Source organism: Mustela nivalis (genome assembly GCF_964662115.1).
Source record: "Mustela nivalis genome assembly, chromosome: 3".
Classification (NCBI taxonomy): domain Eukaryota; kingdom Metazoa; phylum Chordata; class Mammalia; order Carnivora; family Mustelidae; genus Mustela; species Mustela nivalis.
This window is the reverse complement of record NC_139022.1, coordinates 94,169,851-94,190,177: the sequence shown is the minus strand read 5'-3', so window position 1 is coordinate 94,190,177 and position 20,327 is coordinate 94,169,851. Positions and strand designations below refer to the sequence as shown.

Sequence of the window (20,327 nt, the reverse complement as noted above, 5' to 3'; positions counted from 1 at the left end):
TTGTATTCCTGAATAAAAATGGGTTTTCAGCCATTCCCCCGGTTTGCACGCCCTGGTCAGTGTGACCAACAATCTTAGCTTTCTGATTCTAGCACTGAAAGTCCTGTAGAGTCACATGAAATCCCTCAGTCTCAGGAAAACGGGGGTACACCACGTAATCAAGACACCTGGCACGGGACTGGAAGAGATTATGCTAAGTGAGTTTGGTCAAGCAGAGAGAGTCAGTTATCTTATGGTTTTACCTACTTGTGGAGCATAGAATAACATGGAGGACATTGGGAGATGGAGAGGAGAAGTGAGTTGGGGGGAATTAGAGGGGGAGATGAACCATGAGAGACTATGGTCTCTGAGAAACAAACTGAGGGTTTTGGAGGGGATGGGCGTGGGGGGTTGTGTGAGCCTGGTGGTGGGTATTATGGAGGGTACGTATTGCATGGAGCACTGGGTATGGTGCATAAACAATGAATGCTGGAACACTGAAAAGAAATAAAATAAAATGGAAAAAAAAATCAACCATTAAAAAAAAAAAAGACATCTGGCATCTCTAATCCCAAGGCCATTTCAGGTTTTGTAGGTTAAGAGTTACTATACGGACATGAGATTCCTTTTTTTCCGGTCATTCACTTCCAAATCCCAAACTTTTCTTGCTTTTTCTTTTTTGCTTCTCTTTTTTAATATGGAATTTCCCTTTAGTGAAAAACCCTTGCTGTTGTTTTAGAAGGTTTTGGAGAAAGGATGGAGATAACCAGAATGTATGCATATTATTTTTATGTATGTGTATTTATCTATGTTTATATATACATATGAAAGCCTCTTAGTGAGTTCTCACTTTGAAATAATGATATTGTGGACTTTTAAAAATCTGTTATTATTGGGGGCACCTGGGTGGCTCAGTGGGTTAAAGCCTCTGCCTTCAGCTCATGTCATGATCTCAAGGGTCCTGGGATCGAGCCCTGTATCAGGCTCTCTGCTTGGCAGGGAGCCTGCTTCCCCCCACACCCCTCTCTCTACCTGCCTTTCTGCCTACTTGTGATATCTCTCTGTCAAATAAATAAATAAAATCTTTAAAAATATATATTATTATTGAAGTACAATTGATATATAATATTGCAAAAGTTTAAAGTATATAACATATTGATTTGATACATTCATGTATGGTAATATAATTACCTCTGTGGAGTTAGCTAACACCTCTATCAGGTAATAAAATTGTCATTTCTTTTATGTGGTGGTAACAATTAAGATCTAGTGTCTTGGCAACCTAGAAGTGTATGATACAGTATTGGTGTTATGATAGTATTGTTGACTTTGATGATTTACCAGATTTACTATCAGAAATTAGGTTGAACTTCACCTAAAGCCAATGCTAAGGCAACACAAGGGAGTTTCCCACAATTCCTTTGCATTCCTGGTGCTTCCTTTCTCATGCTTATCTTACCATTGTATTACTTGAATTCTGCTCCTTTATTAGTTCATACCTGAAACTGGGCTCTCACCCTGTTTCTACAAAAGCCCATTCACGCCCAAGTTTCATGAGTTTAGTAACTTAGAAGTTATTGGGTGGACCCAATATCACAGGATGGGTCCTGTCACAGAGCATATGGCCATTGACCACATTCCCTTCCCCACAGCCTCTCTAGACCACAGAACACTTTTATCTGCACACAGGGAGGCAAAGGTATTTTGTGGTATTTTGATAAGTGCCCTTTGTTCCATGTCATAATATTTGTAATGAAAGAATAAGGAGTCGGGGCGCCTGGGTGGCTCAGTGGATTAAGCCGCTGCCTTCGGCTCAGGTCATGATCTCAGTGTCCTGGGATCGAGCCCCGCATCGGGCTCTTTGCTCAGCGGGAGCCTGCTTCTCTCTCTCTCTCTCTCTGCCTGACTCTCCGCCTACTTGTGATTTCTCTCTCTGTCAAATAAATAAATAAAATATTTTAAAAAAAAAGAATAAGGAGTTTATCTCAATAATTATGAAACTCTACAGAGTGGAAGTGTTGGGCTTCAAACCTCTTGCCTCTAAGGTTAGGAAATGAGAGGAAGCATATTCTATAAAATTGACCATTTCTATTTTCAGAGGGTAGCGCCAATGTTAGTTGGAAAATCAAGTGAATGGCTTTAATCAAGGATCTAGCACATGCCAAAATTTTTACTTTTCATGATCTTACTACAATTCCTGTTTTACAGGCAAGGAAATTATAGCTTAGCAAATTTGAAAAAATAACAAAATATCAAAACACTTGCAAGTAGCAGATCTGGGATTCCTTCTCAGACAGCCTGACCATAGAGTATGTGCTCTTTACCCTTATTCACATCACACCAAGAATATAGAATTTTCTTTTTCACAGATGCATCTGCCTGTACATAATTTCAGAACTGCTGGAAAAGAAGTGGAATCTTGTTTTCTAATCTTTCTTTATGCTGTGATTTATAAGGCATAGATTACTAGTAGTTAGGGTGCTCATCAGCATCACAGGACTACACTAATGACCCTCTGGCTTCAGCATTCATGAAGATGTGCAGGCACTACTGGGACCAGGGCTCTGCTACTTTGCCGCTGTCAGGATTACATCCTACCCGTCTGGAGAGCTCTCCCAGCCAGCCATGTGGTTCCCTTCCCAGAAAACCTTGTTTACACTCTTCTCTCTGTGGCCTAGGCATCCCCTGTACTATGCTGCAGCACAGCCCCCGTACAAGTGCTCTCTCCCTCTGGAAACCCTCTGTAACTATACCAAGAGTGAACTCCAGTGTGGGCTGGAGAACAGTGGTCTTTGACACTAGTAGGAATAATTTTTACATGGTTTGATACTCTTTATTTTTCTGTATACATCTAAATTTCCCAGAAGATTCAAAAACCATTATAATGAATTTTAAAATATATTAAGATTAGATCATGCCTGCCTTCAGTAAAGGAATAGATTTTTTTTTCTAGAAGTAAAAGAAGAGGTAGTCTTACCTCTTCCAGTAGTCTCCTCTGTGGTTGAATCCTGAGGCTGTTAGTTTGGCAAAGAGAAGAGTGAGCAAGCTGAACCCATAGAGCTGTAACTCTTGAAGAACATATTTTGTCTAGATGATGAAGGCTCAGCACATGAGCTGAGAGAAATCAAGAGACCCTACTGAAAAACAAGGAACCCTCTACCTAAATTTCCTCTCAAATACTCTGGCCTTAATTTCTTTTTCAAAATGTGAATAAAGACTTTGGGTTTCCACTCCAGTGCATACAGAGCTTGGAAGTTGTTACTCTCATCCTCACACAAGAAAAAAATGAAATAAAATGAAAGTTACCAACTCTTAGATTCATCAGAGAATTGAGGTCACAGAGAAAAATGCTGCCCCTTAGATGGGAGAGACCAATAACCTGATAAAGAAAATCACAAATTCCTGGAACAGAAACTCTCATGGGAACCAGTACTGGGGTAAGAAAACCTAAGCTGTAATTGATGAGTTGCTGGTGGCTCAGGGTAGACAAGTCCAAGAGTTAAAGCTCTAGGGGGTGCAGTTTCAGGGAGGACACACTTTGTGAGTTTTGCCCTCAGGACCCCTGTCAAGTTCTCACAGTGAGGGTTAGAGAAAATCCCCTCATGCTTTTGGCAGGCAAAGGGAGAAGGAGCCCTTTTCAAATACACCCAGAGCATACTGTTTCGCTCATATGGGGTTACTAATAGATATTGATATTCTGGGGCTGTGAAAGGATGCGGTATGATGATGTGTGGAAAACACACAGTACAGTGTCCGTAGGATTGTTACTGCAGTGATTTTACCATCTTTCTGTGCAGAAGCTGAAAGTTCTACTCATCTATGAGAGAAGCTGTGCAGGAGATGGGGATCCAGAGATGGGCATAGGTCATAGCCTAACAACACCTTTAAAATATGCAGTGATTTCCATCTTGGAAGCATTGCTATCATTTGGCATACCATCATATACATTCTCCCGTGAGTCCCATGAAAGAGTAATTCACTCCCTGCTGACATGAAGAAGAGAGACAAGGGCGATTGCTGAAGTCTGCCCTACTTTTCCAGGCCCTTTGCTTCAGAGCCAGGGTTAGAATTTGAATTATCTCATGTCTTGGCTACTTCCAATTTCCTGGACAGCATCTTCTCAGCTCAGCGGTGATGTGTCCACAGTGGCATGAGCAGTGTTTTATTGCTTCTCTACTGGCTCATTCCAAAGCCAAGAGCAGCAGACACACACACACACACACACACACACACACACACACACACACACACACACAGAAATTGCTGGCCAGAGACTGCAAAGAGCATCACAATTTTTTTTTTTTAAGATTTTATTTATTTATTTGACAGACAGAGAGATCACAGAGAAGCAGGCAGAGAGAGAGAGGAGGAAGCAGGCTCCCTGCTGAGCAGAGAGCCCCATGCAGGGCTTTATCCCAGGACCTTGGGATCATGACCTGATCCAAAGGCAGAGGCTTTAACCCACTGAGCGACCCAGGCGCCCCGAGAGCATCACAATTTTGATCCATTCTGAGAGACAAACAGGGAGGCAACAAACTGTGCAGACCAGGATTTCTCCAGGAGAAATCACCTGGGGACCAGATGACAGACATTTGGGAATCCTAACGTCTCATATTTTCCTTGTTGATTTTATTTTTATTTTTTTAAAATTATTTATTTATTTATTTATATCCCAGGACCCTGGGATCATGACCTGAGCTGAAGGCAGGAGTTTTAAACCACTGAGCCACCAGGGGCCCTTCCTTATTGATTTTAAAATTTTAGTTTTGACTTTAGAGCTCTCAGGAATAATTATTTTTATTATGATGTTTTTTTCCCCAGGCAACAATGATTAAGATTTGAAATCACTTGATGCATTTCCCTACTTCCAATACATATGTCCCATCCTCACTTTCATCCTTCCAGTTTCAAAGAACTGCATGTCCTTTTCTGGATGATTTATCCATCTTTGTTCATCTTCTCATTGACCCTCAGGCTGTTATCACTAGTAGTGCTGAGAATGTAGTACATTTAGAATGACTTCTTTTTGTTTTTCTCATGAGATCCACAAAATAGCTTAATGTCATTTAGATTCTTAAGTGCCCAGAGGCATCCCTAGAAGTAATTTGCTTTTCCTGTTTATTCTGAAAAACAAATGTCAAAAATTCTGAAATAATCTGTGATTGCATGTGTTAGTCAGATGGTCCTAGTTAGTAGGGCTTCTGGGGAAACTAGGATTAAAATTAAAACTGGCATATCGGTTAAATCCAGGATTTGTTCACCTGCTGTTGAACCAAAGCACACCTAATGGGACAGCACAATGGATTCTCAGTGCACCAAGTCCCAGAGGTTAAGGTCTGCTTTAAGTTCGCCAAATTCTTTGATGACAAGTTGTAGAGGTCTCATCTATAGATTTATATATATATTCAGTGGGGTAAAACTGATTAGCATTTTGATCAGAGCCTAAATGAATATGCAAAATTCATCCTGATCAAATTTGGAGTGGCATAAATCTGGAAGGGATAGCCAGTGTTTTGATGAAAGGACATAAAGTTATCAGATCAAAATTGAATTATAAATCAAAACAAACAAGAGGAAATGTAACAGGGTACGTATAAAGGTTGGCATTTCCATGAAAGAAAATCAATTACCCAAGTATGGAATGGGAATAAGGAAGATCTATGTTTATTACAGTTAATGTGAAAAATGTCCTGAGCATTTAAAAGACTTAAGTGAGCTATGATAAAATATAATAGTCTCATTTTATTCTGCACTGTTGTATCTGGAATATTGTGACAAATTTTGGGAGCCACACATGGGACTTTAACATCTGGAGAGATGTCAGCTAATCTAGCAGGATGTGGGGGATTTTTCCAACATGACTTCTTGGGGAAAAGGGGAAGGCAGTTGGGATCATCCAAGAGAGAGAAAGTGTATGGGGCTGTGATTTGTTCCTTCAGTCACATGGAGCTCTCTCAGATGGGAGAGGAATCAACTGTCTTGATTTATAAGGCAGAATCTAGAACACGTGGGCAGAAGCTATAGGGAGGAGATTTTAACTTTACTCTAAGAAAGAAATTGATAACAATTGCAGTTCAGCAGTGGATTATGGTGCTTCACAATCTCGTAAACTTTTTGTCACTCTGTGTGACGGGCTTGGCTCTAATACTAACCTGAGATCCTGAGATGCCAGCAGAAGGGACTCTTGGAATGAGTAGAAAGTTGGACTACCTTGTAAATGCTTTCCAATTCCTTGATTTTTTTAAATTCAAGATTAATGCAATTTAAAGAGTCATCTTTTTTTAAAGAGTTATCTTTTATATATATTTTATGATATCTTATTTACTTTCTGGGAGGTTACTTCATGTGTACTCACATTTCAAATATCAGCTGTATTTTTCCATGAAAACTATGAGAATGTTCAGATGACTTAGTATTTAGAAGTGTCAGTAAATTGACATAGTGAAGACAAGTGTCTTTGACATTCATATGCTGTCAGACCACTTCATTTCTGTTTTCAGTAAGATTAGGGATGTTTTTTTCTCGATCCTCTGGGCCAGGTTGTATTTCATTATTCTGAATTTTAATGAAAGACGTCTGCATTCCCAATGCACATTTTATTGGCTCTTTGTGAATCTTACTGGGTATATAAATCAAGAAATAGTAAAAAAAAAAAAAATAGCACCTTCTTTGCTGCCAACATTGCAAGATGTATCAGCCCTTGAAATTGAATGTTTTCAATTTCTCATACCAGAGAAAACCCCAATATGGTTTTCTACATCTAAATCTCTGTAATTATAGTCAAAAAGTCTATATATTGATGAAGTTGACATTGCTACAGGTTTTAGAATCTACTTTTGGAATAGGACTTGAAATTGATAGCAGCTGTAGGTCATGTTTTCTTGTTGATGCGTCCTGGAGAGCCACAGGACTCAGCTGGATACCACCTTATAGTGATGGGATGCAGTATATGGTATGTTATCGGGCTGAGAATGGGCAGCTCTAGAAAAGTTGTAGTGTCTATTTTCTGACTGTGGCTTAGCTGAACATTCTTAACCCAGGACCTAGGATCTGGGCTGGTTCATGTAAAAGATCTTATTTGCAGGTCTGGCTGAACTTAGTACTTTCAGAAGGGAGCAGGGTTGTTGTAATTGGTGAAAGGACTATGTCTGCAGGAATGGGGTGGTCACATGAAACAGTTTCCTGACTGTTCTGGGGCTTCAGAAGTCATCAGAGGAAGACATCGTTGTTCAAACTTACAGTCCAGAGTTATAATCCTGTTTTTGTCCTTGGCTGGGTGCTTGTGTTGGGCGAGGTTTACTTTAGCCAGTAGATGCCTGAGCCAGAAAGGAAAATCACAATATCTGCCTGTTGTAGTGGCCCAGTTTCACTTGTCAACACTCATTCCAAGTTGTAATTATTGAAGACATCGGTGTGGTTACATGGACTTAAAAAAACAAATGCGTAAGCTGATATTTAATAAGTGTGAAATGCATTCAAAATTTGTATTAACCTTAAATTTAATAATATATACAGATTTTCTGTTTATCCTTATTCTTATGTTCCTATACATATAATTGTGTTCTCTTACCGGCACTAAGTATTTGTAGAAAGAGAATATGTTATCTCACCATCTCCTTTTTCTCCTTTCCCTTAATTGTGTATAAACACAATGCATGTGACTTCAACAACTGATGTCTTAGATGAGGTTGAGTACTACTTACTGTTTCAAGCATTCTACTATCTACTAACTTCTGAGGCTTCCCTCTTGACCACCTTCCCCAAAAGAAAGATAATTATTAATCAGATTTTATTGGAAGTGCAAAAAAGACTATCTGCCTAGCCTAGCACTGCCCAATAGAACTTTCTGCAGTTATGCCAATGCTCTGTACCTGTCCAATACTTTTGCTCCTGGCCACATGCAGTTTGCAGTTATTGTGCATTAGAAACATGACCGGTGTGACTAAGGAACTAAATTTTAAATTCTATGTAATTTTAATTAACTTTTTTTTAGATTTTATTTATTTATTTGACAGAGAGAGAGATCACAAGTAGGCAGAGAGGCAGGCAGAGAGATAGGGGGAAGCAGGCTCCCTGCCAAGCAGAGAGCCTAATGTGGTGCTTGATCTCAGGACCCTGAGACCACGACCTGAGCCAAAGGCAGAGGCTTAACTCACTGAGCCACCCAGGTGCCCCTTTAATTAACTTTAATTAAATAAAAGGACTAGTGGCTTCTATATTGGATTATGTTGGATAACACAGCAATTGCCAAAGAAAATGTAAGTAAGTGCACTAACCAGTGGGATTTACCATCTGAACATTTCTTTTGAGCCAAATGGCACTTAAATGCAGCATCACTGGGTGCCATAGTGGCTTAGTTGGTTGAGCATCCGACTCTTGGTATCGGGTCAGGTCATGATCTCAGTATTGTGGGATCGAGCCCCACTTTAGCCCTGTGCTCAGCCCAGAGTCTGCTCAAGATTCTCTCCCTCTCCCTCCCCCTTTGCTCCTCCCTCTGCTTGCTCTCTCTCCCTAAAATAAATGAATAAAATCCTTTAGAAATAATGCAGCATCAGCTTTGGAGATATTAAGGTGATCAAGTGAGGAAAAAAATTAACATCCATCTAAAGCATTTATAATTAATAATGAAGATCATTTTCTATGCCATCCTAGGTACTTTACATATCTGCTTTACAGATATGCCATCTATTCTTTTACAAATGTTCTAAGTTAGATCATATTTTTTTTCTATTTCATGTAAGAGAAAAAACTGATGCACACCATTTTAAAATAATAAACCAACCCAAAGTCCCATAGCCAGGAAATGGTAGAGCCAAGGTTTGAACCCAGGTAGGATTCTTCAGTGATAATTCATAATGCACATTTCCTACATTGTCTTTTAGAGCAGATATGCATATCTCCCTAGTCATGATTGAGAACCAGGATAGAGGTTAAGAACATGAGTCCTATCGTGACATTACCTGATTTGAATTCTGTCTTCTATTACTCATCACCTGTGTGAACTTGAGCACATTACTCAATAACTCTAAGCCTCAATTTTCTCATTTAAATATGAATCTACTTCATTGGGTTGTTGTTAGGTTAGGTAAGTTTCTCATACAGTGTTTGAACCATAAATACTTGCCATCATCACTTTTAATTTGAAGGGATTGCCATTTATTTTAGGATGTTGCTTTAATGTGATGTTAACAGATGAAATATATACATGCTTTGGGTACACTCTCCTAGGAAATAAGAGAGATTCTAATATTCAGATGATTCAGTAAGAAACACCCTGCTGTTCAGCCACTTTGGTGTGTCCATCACTGGGATTATAAAGTTTCAGAGCCCACATGCTCTGGCCAGTTCCTCATATCTTTGCTTTTCATGTAACCTTTATAGATGTCTCCTTTGGTGTCTTTGATTGGTTCTGAATGCTGAGCTGTGACAAACACCAACACAGCTGGAAAGAGCTGTAAGATTTGCTGTTCTGTCTTCCAGCAGGGAATTATTGCCATGGATACCAGCATCAGAGGGAAACTGGGGAGGATTCTCAACTGGTCTCCTGAGTGGTCTGACATCTGTTTCTGGGCAAGGCCAATAACGAGTGTGCTGCAAGCTTCATATCGAATGGAAGACTGATCCATGTTTCTTGCTCTCTCTCTTTTTTTTTAAACCACAGATGGCCTCTTCCCAAGATGCCCGGTATGGCCAGAAAGACTCCTCTGATCAGAACTTTGACTACATGTTCAAATTGCTCATCATCGGCAATAGCAGTGTGGGGAAAACATCTTTCCTGTTCCGTTATGCAGATGACTCCTTTACATCCGCATTTGTCAGCACAGTGGGGATCGATTTCAAAGTAAAAACTGTATTCAAAAATGAAAAGAGAATCAAGCTTCAGATTTGGGTAAGTGACTTTGAAATAACAATGTTCTTCAGTTGAGAGCATTGAACATAGATGTATTTAAGGGAAATGCTTTCTGCCTTGTTCTGTCCCCATGGTGTCCACAGGCCCCATTTCCAGGTTCTTTGCTTGAAAAATTCTATTCTATTTCAAAGATAGTAGAGTGATGCCTCTCTAAAGTATGGAGACTGAATTATGCCTTGTTGTCAAGTGATCCTTCTTAGAGTCCAAATATGTGTTGTGTTGGTGGTAGAAGGAACAATCAGTGAGAAGCCAGGCTATCCCTTTTATCATCTGTATGACTTTGGACAAGTCCGTGCAGCCCTCATTGCCACTTTTGTAATCTCCAAAATAGGCAAAGTCAGTCTAGCCTTTTAGGTCATAGGAAGCATGCTGTCCTGGGCATTATAAAGAAGAAGGTAAATGACCATGTATAAAGAAAACTTAGGTTTGATTCCTTTATAAAGCCCCAGAGAAAACTTTGAACATGGTCTACTCATACTTCACAGATTGTTTTCTCAGCTCTTTGAGTTACATTTATGCAGACAAAAAAAACAAAACAAAACAAATGAAATAAAATATTTACTTGATAACAGCGTTTTCCTCTAAGCAGAAGGTTTCCCAATAAGTTTTGAGAACATTTGGCTAACTTTCTACCTCTTTCTACTGATGCAGAAGATCAAAATTTCTTTAACTAAATTGTTCGGAAACATTTGGGAGAATAGCAAGTAAAAAACAGAAAAAACCTGTATGTGGATAACAGGTCAAGGTAATATAAGAATGAGTGAAACTTAGTCATACCATACCAAGAGAGAATTATGTAGTATGCATTTTTTTGTGTGTATCATGTAATATATGAGTACAATGGTGTGGAATTTTTCCATAGTAAGTTTTGGTTCTTTTTTCCTGTTTATTTGTGCCTCTGCCACTCCAATTGACTGGCGCTACAAACAGGCATTTCCTTTCAAGAGGTGTTTTCTATCTTCTTCTGAGACATTTCTGATATCTACTATCATTTTGTGCTAGCCCCAGGGTAGATCTGTAGCACTGATGATTAATCTCCTTCCTCAAATATGGAGAGTTGAAAGAAAGATAAATCCCAGAGTACAACATTTAAACTTTTCTAAAAAATAAAAACACTTTATTAAAATGTCAGTATAAACTGAGTGACTTTTATCTTAAAGCTCCTAGGAGTAAATTCAAAGATGTAGGGATGTACACAGAGAGGTATCCTTTTAGGCAGCTTATAATGGAATCATACTCTTACTTATTTTAACTCTGGAGTTTTCCAGGTCTAATGAGAACTGGTGTAAGAACTTGGAGAAGTAGTCCCAGCTCCTTCACTACTCTTCCAACCCCTAAAGCCATTTTTGTTGGGAGGGTTCCTCTTTGGAACTTAAACACACAGCCCATCTATGGAGACAAAAAGAGCTGTGTTCATTGCTTCGTGTTTGGGCCCTGATTTATTCTCTTCCTTTTGGGCTCTAGGCAATCCACTGTCATATTGGGATAACTTTCATATTCAGGTTTAAGAAAGGCCCCTTAACTCTGACGAATTTTGAAAATTGAAAATTAATTTTGTAACCACACATCTCTCAATTCTCTGACCATGTTGTTTCTACCACTAAAATATCAGTCATTCCTTTGGTTGACAGCTCCTTGTTTCTCCTCACTGCTTCATACCTTACAGATGCCTAACGATGGATGTTGTGATGGATGGTATGTTAAATCTATCTAATAATCTCTAGCAACTTCTCAATCGAGGTTTTTGACAGAAATGTAGTAATATAGAATTATCTGTTCTTAATGCAAAACAGATACATTTGAAATAATATAAGAGATTTTTGAGAATTATAAAGTATTTCCTATTTACAAAAAATATTTTCTTCAAAAGCATTCAGCTAGTACCAGACCAGAGCTGATTCATTGAGCTCTCTGGGGGGTTAAAATGAAGTTATTTCTCTGTAGGTCTTACTCTTGGATGAAAATTGCTCTCCTTTGAGCCACCCTAAGCTTGAATCAGTCCGTAAGCTGCGTCCTCAAGCTTCTCACCTCCCATCACTTTACTCAAGAAGCCCTGACATAACTCTTTTAAAATTTTTCTTCCATAGTCCACCATTTTTCCAAAACTTCCAACTCTCCTCACAGCCAGTTCAGTGCAGGACATCATTCTGGGGGTTCCATTTTTCCCATTTGGTGGATATCCACTCTCCTTTAGGGGTCAGCCACTCAGGAATGTTTCACCTTGCCTTCTCCTTACTCACAACAGTAGTAATGATGGCCACTGTTACCTTTGCAATTAAGGCAGTCTCATTTCTTCTTCTTTAGGGTTATTAGGAACTTTTAATGAACCTATGATTCTAAAGGTATAAATTACTGTATACCAACTGGTTTCGTAGACTGTGAAACATTCAAAAGAAGTACTACAAAAAGATTGAACTTAGAGTTGATTGGAAAAATAAACTAACATTCACAGAGTAATTATATACTTACATAAAGAAATACCAATTATATAACTATTATAGGTAACTAGCATTTATTGATGGTTTGTAAATTTAAAGATGTGGGTATGTACACAGACAAGTATTCTTTAGGCAGTTTATAATAGACTCTTACTCTTCTACTTATTTTAACTCTGTAGTTTTCCAACTCTAATTAGAACTGGTGTTAAGAGCTTGGAAATTAGTCCCAGGCACCTTCACTGCTCTTCTAGATCCCAGAGCCATTTTTGTTGGGAAGGTCTCTCTAACTTAAACACATAGCTTTTGCATTATTAATAATAACTATGCATTTATCATTATTATTCTTATTTTATTTGAGAAATCTGAAGGTGGGACAAGATTAGTAGCTTGCCCAAGATCAAGTGTGATGTGTGGCTGATTCCAAGATGGGTCTGTCAGATACTAATACTTGGGTTTGTTCCCCTTTACCAAGATGCCATAATTAAGAAGTCTTATGGAATGTGGTGGTGTTTTTGTGATGATAGCAATCTTAAATTATGGCAATCCTAAATGAAGAAAACTTTGAAAAATTTTGGCCTGTTTAATGAATTGAGGCATGCCAAGGATGATAGGATAAAGGATAATAGGGTGGTATGCCTAAGTATAGATATACCTACAGTAATTCTAGGGATCCTTGCTTTATGCAGTCATATAAATATATTGAAAAATATTTAATTTTGTACAGTTTTTATCATTTAACATCTTCAACTCATTTATTTGGGAATATATTTGGCATTGATGATTTTTCATCTCATTGTATTTTAATAACCAATTAACCATTTTTCCCACCTTATGGTATTTTTATGTACTTGTATTAACTTGTAACTGATTCTTTTGTATATCCACAATCATCTTAGCCTATGCTACACAGTTGTTCCTCCTCACACTTCTGACACCAAATGTGTGGTGTCAGAAGATCAATTAATGCTTCAGCTCTCCAGCCATCAACTAGCTGTCCTATAATTTAGTTCAGTTTTGATACTAACTATATGGAGCTAACACAGACCAGAGATAAAGGGCCTCATTCTGCCTCTTTCACTTCAGACTCCAGTCACCAGTCTGGGCTACCTATGCTTCTGACCTACAGGCTCTAAATTGGGGGGTCCCATTACTTCAGCCTCCAGAGTCAATTTGTTAGAATTACTCACAGAACTCAGGAAAGCAGTTCACTTAATATTACCTGTTTATTATAAAGGCTAGAACCCAGTAACAGTCAAACAGAAGAGATAAATAAGGCAGTTTCAAGGAAGGAGGATAGACACAGCTTCCATGCCCTCTCTGAGCATGCCATACTCCCAGCATCTTGTTGTGTTCACCAAATGAACTTCATTTTTTAGGATATTTATGGAGCTTCCATTACATAGGCACTGTTGATTAAATCCATTAGCACTTGGCGATTAACTCTCCCCTCCCAGAGGATGGGATTTGGGGCAGGGGCTGAAAGTTTCATATTTTTACCCAGACTGGCTGAGGTTGTTGATATGATTCTGATTATTTCATGAGTTTTAAACTGTCCATGAATAGGACTACTTCTAGGTAAAGAAACCAAGACATAGGGAAGATAAATATTTGGCTTTAACTTATAATCAGTGCCACAGCAGGTCTCCCACTAGTTGAGCCAGTATGATTACTATAATACCAAGTCCACTCTTAACTCAAGGTAAGTGCTATGTTATGACAACTGTGATGAATCTGCTTGGTTGCCAGTGGAATCCACCAGGCACAGGAACATCAAACTTGAGCCCAGATTTCAAGTATTTGAAATATTTGAAAGTTCAAGATTTCAAGTAGTATTTCTTTTTTTTTTTAATTTTTTTTATTTTTATTTATTTATTTATTTATTTTTTTAAAAGATTTTATTTATTTATTTGACAGAGAGAAATTACAAGTACACTGAGAGGCAGGCAGAGAGAGAGAGAGAGAAGGAAGCAGGCTCCCTGCTGAGCAGAGAGCCCGATGCGGGACTCGATCCCAGGACCCTGAGATCATGACCTGAGCCGAAGGCAGCGGCTTAACCCACTGAGCCACCCAGGCGCCCCTCAAGTAGTATTTCTAATATGTCAGGTAGAAGAGCCTAGGTAGGAAGACTCTCCTGTTTTCCTCTCAGTGGTTTACTTTTGCATGTGCAGCATAGGGGGTTTCTGAGTCCACAAACTGGATTGCTTATTGGATTTTGGACAGTCCATATTCAAAGAAAGCATTTTAACAGCTACTAGAAAACATTGACATTTCTTCCTGGTCATGTTACACCTTCTCTCTGTGGAAGTTCATTACTGCCTTGGAATAAATATCATCGATCATTTGTACTTAGTTACAAACTTTATATTCCATTAATATATTCATGAATCCCTTTATCATTCACCTAATTAACATTTCTCATTGCATTTTCATTTTATTATCATTTTTATGATTCTCAAATCAAAAATTTTGAAAATTATAAAGATTCAAAGTACTTGGTCTGATTCTTTATTTTTTTTTTTTTAGTGTCTGCTTAATGCTATTATGAATATATTAGAGAGAAATTTAGTGTGGTTTTTCACTTTAATTGGAGAAAAGTATTTTGCAGCTGGGGTCTGTGTAATTTTGCTTCTAATTTTAAAAATAGTTTAGCTTTGAGAAGGCCTATGTAGAGTGGATGTCTTCCCAATGAGAAGATTGAGAAATGCTAGGGATTCAATTACTAAGATGAATATTACTTGTATTTATTTTTAGTATTTAGATTACTAGTATGAGAGCACTGAGGTTTATAGCAAATTGCAAAGCAAGAAGTACTGGCAGTTATTGAAATTAGACTATGTAGGTAGCCAGACTTCACAGTGTGGCTCTGCTGAATAAATGGCATCTTCCCTTGCTTAAAGAAAGCACCTGGGTATCCTTTTTCAGTTGGGTCTACATTATTTAAGACCAAAAATCAGTGTTGACTCTAACGAATGAAGACTGAACTTGAAAAAGCCATAGCTTAGGTAACATAGGTTTAAATGGGTAGAGGGGCAGGTAGGCAGCAGACAGAGAGCATTGCTGTTTGCACTGCCCTTTATGGCTCCTTGTCTTTCGGCTTCCTTTCTCTCCCTTTCCCCCCTCCTCCTCTCTACTTCATTTCTGAAGTTCTGACCAGGCTTAGTTACTCAGAAACTGACTTTCAGCATGTTCAGGATCCAGAGCTGCCACATAAAGATACACACAGTTAGACAGTGGTCAAGGGCACCGGCCACAGGGTCAAGTGGGGTCATTCTCCAGCTGCTGTGCCACTTGAGCCTGATGCTTTCCCTGACAGGCACCTTTTCCTTTTCACAAAGGTCCCATCTGTTTGTCAAATAGGTGCAGCTGGACCGCAGGCAAGTAAAGAGGATTCTGATTCCCCTATAGTAACCATGTATGCTGGGCATAACTAGTTCGAATCTAGTACAAGAAATGGACTTGGAAACCCAGAGAAGGCTACAAGCCCTGCTTCCCTAGGGGAGGCATGGAGGAAGAAGGTGTTTTAAAATATAGGTTTTATTGTTATTTAAGTATGGCAGGGCCAACAGATCAGGAGACAACTGTCATTGAAAAGATAGTTTTTTATACTCATGGATGCAGGAGCATACTTAAGAGAAGGAGGCATGGGCTGGGGCTGGGGACGTAAGAGGAATGAGGGGAACCACCAGGGTGGGTCAGGAAAGGGTACAGATGTGTGACAAGAGTCTCTGTTGTGGTTCTGTGGTGGGAATGGCACAGCAGGGTCAGCAGATTTATGATTCCTAGTTGGAAGAATTTCAGCAGACCCTGGGGGGCATAGAGGCTGTCCCTGGTTGTCTGGTACCTGGCCTCAGGGTGATAAGGGCAGGTGGAGAGTGAGCCAAAGTGGGGAGCCCAGTAAGGGAGGTGGTTGGGGCTTTGGAGCTCTGTATTCATTCATTTGCATTTGAAAGTGAGCTGCCAGTAAGTTGTTTAATGTCTCCAGGAATTGGCTAACTCTGAGAGGGCCTGTCCCTCCTGAGCCCACAAGGCCCCAGGTGTCACAACATCAGAATACAGAAAATGAAAGACACTGCTAACACAGAAGGCGAGTTCTTGGAGCCCTAGGTTGGCTTCTGTCATTGACTCTCTGTCACTGATACTCTGACAAATGCTTGTGATTTCAGATATTCTTGGCACCGGCACCGTGCATTTCTGGGTCTGAGTATTCGGAGACCTAGAAAGTTGGGTCAGGAAATGCTCTTACACCTTTTCTGGCTTAACCCCTCATTTGATGATATGACTGACAGAGCATCATTTCTTGAACCCAGTTTTGACCCACAGAGTGAATACTTTATGTTTATATGCATTTTAGAATTTATTTTTCCCCATGAAGGAAGGTGGTATTAATAGCCCAGTTTTAGAGATGAAGGAATGGGGAATCAGAAAGATAAGGTAATTTGCCCAAAGTCATAGCTAGATTGTGTTAGAGGCAGGATTCCAACCAGGGCACTCTATCCAAAGCCCATATGTACTTGACTACGTGGTGTAAATGAAGTCCAGGAAAGCCAAGTGATTTCTTTGAGATTTTTAGATTCTCCAGTCTGAAATCCTACATCTGGTAATCCTTAGCAAGTACTTTCCCCACACTATGTAATTGCTCCATGTTTTCCCTTGTTTCTTCATTACCTGTTCCAAGAAATTATTTATGGTTACAAAAAGAAATCAGGTTTTTGTTATTGTTGTTGTTGTTGTTGTTTTGCTTTTTATTTACTATCCATCGGCACAAGTGGATTGTGCATTATCTATGTTTAAAATACACAGATATACACAGCAGGAGGGATTGGAACACATTCAACTAGCTTCTTCCTTGTATATTTCTGGAATGCCTGTTTCCACTGTTGGGGAACACACATATAAAGAAGAGTATGTGGAAGGAAGAGTCTGAGTAAAGTGGAATGGGAAAATATTTCTACCTGTAATCTTTGCATCTGGTGCTCATTTAGCCTAATCCCCCTGCCCACTGATTTCAGGATGGTGTTCCGATCCTTTCATCCATTTATAAGGAGCTAACATTCAGGTAAATTCCTTAAGAGAACCCCTGAAGCCAGCAGCTGCTGCCAAAACCATTCCTGGTACTGTCATTTGTATGTTCTTTCCCACTTCACATGTCTTCTAACCTAGCATCTGCTTTCCCTGAGAGATTGAGAAAGACAGTGTTTGGTTTCACTCCTGAGAGGAAGTTGATGCTTGTGTGCAAAGTGTCAAGATGCATAACATTCACCCTCTCAGGAAGCTGAAATCAGCAACGCTTGTAATCCCACTGCGTTTAAGCCACCTTCTTAACATTGACAAAATGGGAGGAATGGTAAAGACTTTGTTCCTGGCCCAGTGGAGATGGCCAGCTATGTGGGAAGACCGGACAACAAACAAAAGAAAGGAGCACCCCAGGGTCATGTAATGGGTGTCCCCAAGGAGCAGAGTGGTCCAGCAACATGAGCAGGGACTTCAGACCCTGCTGGTCTGGGGTTCCTATACTGACTCTGATCTCACTAGCTGTGACCTCAAGCCCTGACTTCTCTGAGCCTCATTTGACTCCTTTGTGAAATGAGAGAAAACACCTACACCTTTTACCTACTAAGTATTGGCTGTAACAAATACTTACGATTATTCAACATTAGGCACAAAATTAACAAGAAATGTGAGTTTTCTTCTTTCCTAAAAACAGCGTACCAACCTGTAGACTTTTATGCTCCATCAAATAATTTAATCAAACCAGGTTTCTGCTGGGTGCCTACTATGGGGTAGGCATTGTGCTAGGTGCTGGGGACATCATGGTGAAGGATACGCAGGCTCTGCCGTGGGAACCAACTGTCAGATGGGGAGGTAGTGAATGAAGAGAGAATTCCACCTGCTGTGATAACTGCTCTGGAGGTGTGAACACGGGGTGTATAGGAAAGAAGCCTAACCCAGGCTTAGGGACTTGGGGAAGGCTTCCCAAGGGCAGCTACATGGGACACATGAAATTGACGAATGAAGTAGAATTAGGTATTCACTGATTCACTCATTCGGTCACTCAATCAACATGTCTTGAGTTTTTACTATGGCCCAGACACTGGGAAGGAATTTGAGATTGAAAGTAAATACTCAGAAACTTTAGATTGTGATGGTGCTATGGATATATAATCAGAAACCTCTGTTAAATGAAAGATAGCAACGGGGGAGGGGAAGCTTGTTTTTGTCAGATGTTCAAGGAGGGTTATATTTGCTAACTGAGCTAAGACACAAAGGGTGAGAAGGAGCTAGATGTTGAAGAAGAGGGACGAATATTATTTTCCTACTCCCCCCTCTCTCCCCATCCCCCCTTCCTTCCCCTCCCCCGCCCCTATTTCAAAAGTAAGAGTTTTTGTTTTCTGGGGTTTTTTCTGCACCATAGCTTCATGTACTGTTTCTTGCTTACTCTTTGTTTATCAGATCTTGACTGCTCGGATTCTGAGCAGGAGAGTTTAGATTATTGGAACCTATAGCATTTACAGTTTGGCGGTCTTCTTTAAGGAACAAGGTCTAAAAACGCATTACTTCTGCAAAACTGTCAAAGAGCAGATGACTGTGTGAACCCATTGCTGGTGCTTCTTGGAAGGAACCTAATCTTCAGTTGTCTTCATGGCAGTTCACCACTATTTTTGCAGAAATTTTACCTGCATATCTGCAGGGACTAAAAGACACAGACTCTGCTAAGAAGCTGTTGTGACAGCAAGAAAGAAATGTATGGGGGGATTGTGGAGGCACATGTGTCAGTGCAGTGGGGTAGAAAATGGACACTGGGGCAGGACACCAGATTTCTGAGGCAAACGACACTCAGTGATCCCTAATGTGCCAGGTATAGTTGAACATTTTTATGAGTGCTAAGTCTTGTTGTCCTCACAGAAACCTATGAGACAGGTGCCATTTTTATCTTCAGTTTACAGATGAGGAAACGGAGGCACAAAGAATGTGAATAACTCACCCAAGGTCTCATGGCTAACAAATAGTTAGCAGATAGCAATGTGAGCCCCCTAGCTTTGGAGGCTTTTCTCTTAACCCATTCTGCTACACCTTTTCTCTGTAAGTGCTGCTTTTGAGTCATTCTCTGGGTGAGCCACTGAGCACATTTATTTTTTATTTTATTATTTTTTTAAGATTTAATTTATTTGAGAGAGAGAGAGCGAGTGAGTGAGAGAGAGAGAGCACAAACAAGGGGAAGAGGAGGGAAGCAGACTTTCTGCTCAGCAAGGAGCTGGACGTGGTACTCCATCCCAGGAGCTTGAGATCATCATCTGAGCTCAAGGGAGGTGCTTAACTGACTGAGCCACCCCGGCACTTGAGCACATTTTATTTTTAATGCTTATGACAACCTCAGACTGTTGACATTAGCATAGATCTTTTAAACATATGAGGAAACCAGGACTCAGATTAAATAATTCTCTGCTGGACACATAACTTACCCCACTGCTTTTAGAGTAACTTTCAACATATTAACTCTCAGATTAAAAAAAAACAAAAATCAGGAAGTAGCCAAAATCAATGGAGTAAATTTTTTCCAAAAATATATCGTGACCACATATCCCATCCAGATTGTTATCTTTTGTGATTCTCCTGTCATCCCAGTTCCCACAGGGACTAATAGCCAAGACTGCTGCTCTCCAACTTTCTAAAAATGGGAATACCAGCTTTAGTAGCAGAGAATGGGGATTTGGCACAAGCACCGTTCCAGATAATTGAATATTTGGACTGCCAAAACTTTGGAACAAATTAAACATTATAATGAAAATCTTTTTGCATTGCACATTTACGTAACTTAAAGGGACAAGAAAGATAAGCCAATTTTTCGTGGCTTCTCAGGATTATCAGTATGAGTCCTTCAGGGGTGACTCCTCTACTTGGCGGTCACCATGTGATATTTTCTCTGGTCTTAGGTCATTTACACTTAGTTTTTCTTTCTTCAATATCACCTTCTCCCTTTTCATGTTTCCAGTTGCTTTCCC

The 20,327-nt window shown here is 39.7% G+C and overlaps 1 protein-coding gene across 2 annotated transcripts in view; it reads left to right on the top strand.

Annotated features, from left to right (window-relative positions):
- Nucleotides 1-20,327, top strand: part of RAB3C (RAB3C, member RAS oncogene family) — a 297,175-nt gene that overhangs the window by 16,891 nt on the left and 259,957 nt on the right. For both annotated transcript variants that reach the window (XM_082725945.1, XM_082725944.1), the window contains exon 2: nucleotides 9,641-9,868. In XM_082725945.1, the coding sequence (XP_082582071.1) occupies nucleotides 9,641-9,868 (228 nt within the window). The remainder of the gene's footprint in view (nucleotides 1-9,640; nucleotides 9,869-20,327) is intronic.